The sequence below is a fragment of the Lolium perenne genome, chromosome 5 (assembly GCF_019359855.2).
Source record: "Lolium perenne isolate Kyuss_39 chromosome 5, Kyuss_2.0, whole genome shotgun sequence".
Lineage (NCBI taxonomy): Eukaryota > Viridiplantae > Streptophyta > Magnoliopsida > Poales > Poaceae > Lolium > Lolium perenne.
This window is the reverse complement of record NC_067248.2, coordinates 206,901,403-206,906,677: the sequence shown is the minus strand read 5'-3', so window position 1 is coordinate 206,906,677 and position 5,275 is coordinate 206,901,403. Positions and strand designations below refer to the sequence as shown.

Sequence of the window (5,275 nt, the reverse complement as noted above, 5' to 3'; positions counted from 1 at the left end):
GCCCCGCTGGAACAGTCCCCAGACGCATTTCCGGTCACGGCGGACGAAAACGGTCGCTCAACGACCGTTTGCGTCGCGCCGCTGGAGATGCCCTAAGTGATTTTGTTATGGTTGTTGTAAATGAACCTTTACTATTGGGCTATGCCTAATTTTCCCCTCTTCTAATATAATACATATACATGTAATTTTCTACACGGTTCGAATAAAAAGGGGAAGTCTACTAGTTGACACTAGCTACACGATACAATTATGTATTTAGTTAACATGAATTTGATAGTTTTTACCCAAAGAAGATTTTCAAAATTAATTACTAGATTCATTAATTCACACAAACTCTACCATGTTCTTTAGATATTTGAGAATAATATCAAGAAACATAACATACAGAGTATAAATTATAATACTTTATAAGCCTAATGATTAGTGGCATAACTTGATGATATTGGCTTGTTTTGTATCTATGGTAAAAACTATTGTTACAATTTGTTTTCTGAACAAGCAAAATTAAATAAAACATGCAACACAAAATGTATTTCACTTTATTACTAGATCGTATTTGAATGATGCACAAGGGAAACAAAATGAATAAAAAAAGTGTACCATCATATATATCCCTAATTAGATTCGTAAATTTGTTAGTTATACATAAACAAAAATACATGGTAAAGGATCTATCAAATGTAAAATACACATTTAGCGACATGCTAATTAGTAAGTAAAATAATTCAGTATAATGTTGACCTTGTTCTCACAGCTACATGCAGCAGAATAGAACCAACCACTCAGTCTGGAACATTAAGAAATACGTATTAGTTTAGCTAGAGAAATTGTCGGAACAATGGATACAAATGTGTTACTCCCACATATATAATGCTCTGTGTCTCATTATGATTTCAAAAGGTAGTACCAAAGCTATTCCCTAACACTATTTTTTTTGTTAAACTTCTATTCAAAGATTTTAATATAGCAAAAGACACTCAGAACTAGTTTTTGTGTCAAAGGACAAATGTTTTGTAAATACATTATTTATAACACTCTGGGGATGTATAAAATTAAATAATGTCCCCATCTCTTTGCAAACCATTATTTTTACAAAGCCTTGTATAATGTAACTAGGGGAAGGAAAACATATCATCCCATGTATTTCTTGAGTCCCAAAATTCCTAAAAAAAAATATGAAGTTTTGTTTTTATAACCTTTGCAACTCAACAAGGTCATCGATATGACTGTGGCGATGAGATTCCCACCGGGAGTGTGCATTTGCCCAAAGAAATTCAATAATGAGCAATGTATGTGCTGGACAAGTGCAATGTCACGATTTTGTGTGCATTATTAGGTGTGGAATTTGTATGACAATTTTGAATGTTAATTTTGCATTGTATTTGCAGTTGAACTCTAACATTTGTTTGCGTCGTCGATATGTCATCGTTCCGCGAGTAGCTGAGCCAAGGGCCATCATTCTGGGCAAGTTTGGTCATATATATCACTTGATTTGAGAGAGAACGAAAATTAGGGTGTATGAAATGTGAGCCCTATTTCTCCATGAAACAGTTTTTGTGCGTACAAGCGGAGATATTGATGGACAAAAAGTTTTTAGGTACGTACCAAAAGAAATACAACATTACACTCCCAGACTCCCGGTTACAAATCTACTCTCCAGCACAAGTAAACCATGTATTCATTATCATGACAAGACATTCTGTTTCTCAAATAAACTCACACTAATTCACAAAAAAAACTAGGGAGACCAAGCACAAACTTTACCCGCATTTACGAGTAAAATTCATATCAATGAAAAACAAACCATGAATGTAAAAGAACTGTACAGTTTGCACTTTACAAATTCTACTGTATATGCATTGAATTACACAACCTCTTCGCTTCCTCCTTTCATACGGCATTACGGCTCCAATTACCTTTCGACCTCCATTGGCTTTGTGCTGCTGACCACGTGCCCGTTACTACGCTTCGCGGCCTCGAGGTCGTCCTCGTCGTCATCGTCCTCGTGATCGTCCCCGATGCTGAACCGAGCATCCCTGTCGCCGTCAGCGTGCCTTCCCTTCACCAGCGGCAGGTACTGCGGCTCCTCGGGGTACAACCTGCTGACCTGGAGGTAGAACACGACGACGAACACCACGGTGGCCGTCAGGTACCAGCTGAACTGCAGGTTGACCAGCGACTTGGCGCGGTGGAGCGCCTCGTCGGTGCGGCACCGGACAACCTCGTGGCCTTCCTCGAAGTTGAGGAAGCATCCCTTGGGGATCAGCGCTGGCGTCCAGAGCATGACGCCCATGACGACGAACCACACGCCCTGTAACACGAGGCTGGCCGACCTGACCAGGCTCACGGTGAAGCTCCGCGGCCACGGGATCCCCAGCAGCGTGGTGGCGAGCGTGACGGCGATGACGCCCTGCAGAAGCCAGTGGAACTGCCCCTCCACGCCCATGTGGTCCGTGGAGTGGAGGTGGAAGATGAGCAGCTGCTGTGCGAACGCCGCGGCGGCGACAAGCTGCGACACGGCGTCCCGCATGTGCGCCCGGACCCTGTCCAGGTGGATGGTGACTGCGGCGTAGGCGAGCAGCGCGAGCGAGATGGAGGCGTGCTCGAAGTTGTGGAGGTGGTCGGAGGGGATGGTGCCGTCGTCGTCGAACGGCTGATGCTTCGCGGGGCCGATGACGAGCTCCATCAGGATGGACGCCGACGTGCCGACGATGACGAGGATGAGCTCGAGGTGGCGGACGCGCCGCGCGGGGAACCATACCGGCGCCGCGTAGGAGCTGGGCCGCAGGGAGAACAGCCGGATGTGGTTGAACAGCTGCCATAGCCCGATGAGCAGGAAGCCGGTGCCCGGCGCGACGTGGCCTACGAGCGTGCCCATGGCTACTATGGCTGCGAGATGACAGGTATATGACGTGTGGCAGGAGGCAACCGGTGGTGGTGGAGTCGTGCGGGGGAAAGGTGGTGATCACTGATCAGGGGTTAATTTGGAGGTCGAATGGTTGATAGGGATCAAGGGGTTTATGAAGAATGGATGGTCGACTCTCCAGAGAGTTCCAGTGATTTGCAAGGTTTGAAAAGTTTCCTTGTTTATTCTTGGTCTGGATTTGGACGAGGTTGTTGCGATCAGAAGTGATGTGTTGAAAGTTATGTGACACTTTGTTTTTGATTTTGCTTTGCTTACTTGGTTAGTCTTCTGATTAAGATGGTCATAGCTAGCCTCATAGGCATCTTTTTATTAATTTGTAATTTAATTCTATTTAACTACTGGATTTTTTTTTGAGAAAAGCGGCCAACTAAGAAATAGTAGTAGTAGTATGTTAAAAGCACAAGCCATGTTGAAAACCGTATAAAAAAATCTCTACAAGAAGATTATGGTCGGATTTTCAGGTCACTGTACTTTACTTCGGTTTCATTAATTGTTCTTCTCTGGAATCATAAGATGATTTCCACTTATCTGAAGATTACCTCGTTCACATGTGTCGATCAAGTTCTAATAATTATTTGAGATTCAGAATAAATTAAAGCAGCAGCCGACTCATATAGTCATATGTAAGGGCGTATGTCACACTTGTCACTGCCATATGGCCGTCGGAGACCGGTGGCGTCGAGATGAGGTCATCACGTATATCGATGGGTATTCCAGAGATTGAACCCTTTCTTGTCCAAAGTCCAAACCGGTAGCCAATTCTGATGTTGAACTCCTTCTCGAAGCTGCCATATTTGCCGCAGTACGCCAGCGACAAATCCATGCTTCAGAACATGCACGTACGGTAAGGCGTATCTATATCCACTGTCCAGGGCTCTGCTAGAAGCGTCGCCGCCGCCGTTGAAACCCTCGAGGTCAAGGTCCACGCCGTTCTTCTCCGCCGCCGGGGCGTGACTTTGGTTTTACTTTCTGACCCGCGCGAGGGCGACGGAACTACGGCAAAATTATGGAACTAGGGTGCTGAAATTTGAAAGTGCCACCGATCTTCAAAATCATATTGAGCTTCAGATGGGATGATAACGTAGTTGGTTCCTTCCTGTGCTTTTAACCCGGATGATTCCTTATTCCTTGCCTTGCAAGAATCGTTAACTTGCCAACGCTGACTATTAGAAACCAAGAAGGAAGTCAAATCGTGTCGCATGCCACGCAGGATATTAGTACTAATCCACACAACCTAGCTAAGATCATACGGGAAGCAGTGCAAGTTAGAAGAGGCTAAGCCCAGAGACCACCTAACGCGCAAAGGTTAGTGCCTGGCGGCTAGGTACCATGACCATCGCGCTTCATCTGCGCGAGCTTTCGTGTGGAAGAAAAGAAACATGGGACTTTGGGACCCAGAAATGGAAACTGAAGCCGACATCTTGCTTACTTTTTCGATAAAGAGAATATATTAATATCAAAAAACACTAATTACACCTAGGCTCTGCAACAACGTAACATCCTAATGGCAATATGGATGCACATAGCTAAAAAAATAAAAGAAAAGTTAGAAATAAAAGTCCTGCCACAGTATTTCATCTAGCAACAGCAATACATCCACCACCAAGACAACGCCTGAAATACATACTCTCCAAAAGCGACGCCTCCAAGAAGGAAACAATGCACCAGCGATGTCGTCGTCCGATCAAAGATCTTATGCTTTCATCCTGAAGATAGTCTCCGCTCTCAAAATAATGTCTCCAACAAGGTCATTGCCAGGCACAACCAGTTAAGGCTAGACCTTGGGTTTTTACCCTGAAAGGTAGGACTCTGAATTTCATGTGGCACCCCCGGGATCAGGGTTAGACAAATACCAGATCTTCGTCTGACATAAGCCTAACCTAGAGCTCGAGAGACTACAGTGAGAGAATCGGTAACACAACAGTGACTCTACGACTCAAAAAAGGTAATACAAGCTCATAACTGAGCGAAGAACCAAAGTATTACAAGCAGAGGTCACTGACCTGACATTACATCAATCAACGGAAGCGAAGTTATGCTATTAGACATAGCAAGATAGCAAAAGGCCTAAGATGCCAGGAGAATAACGGCGACGTCCCAGCCCATAGATTCCAGGCTGCCACCTGGGAACCCCAAGCTACTCGTCGATGTCGACTAGAAACCACCATCTGTTGGAGAGACTTCGTCTGAAACAAAAGCATGCAAAGCTGAGTACAGGGACTCAGCAAGACTTAGTACAACCTTTTAGCAAAGCGGGTATGCGGGCTTTCTGGTAGATCTTCTTTTGCGTAAAGCCAGTTTTCCTTTGTAAGATAAGAGAGAAGAGAAGCTCGACTACTCAGAACCTTT

At 44.6% G+C, this 5,275-nt stretch overlaps 1 protein-coding gene across 1 annotated transcript; it reads right to left on the bottom strand.

Annotated features, from left to right (window-relative positions):
- Positions 1-1,659: 1,659 nt before the first annotated feature.
- LOC127301763 (uncharacterized) lies at positions 1,660-3,004 on the bottom strand. Its single transcript, XM_051332032.2, has one exon. The coding sequence runs from the start codon at positions 2,876-2,878 to the stop codon at positions 1,913-1,915; it is 966 nt and encodes a 321-aa protein (XP_051187992.1). The 5' UTR covers positions 2,879-3,004; the 3' UTR covers positions 1,660-1,912.
- Positions 3,005-5,275: the final 2,271 nt, after the last annotated feature.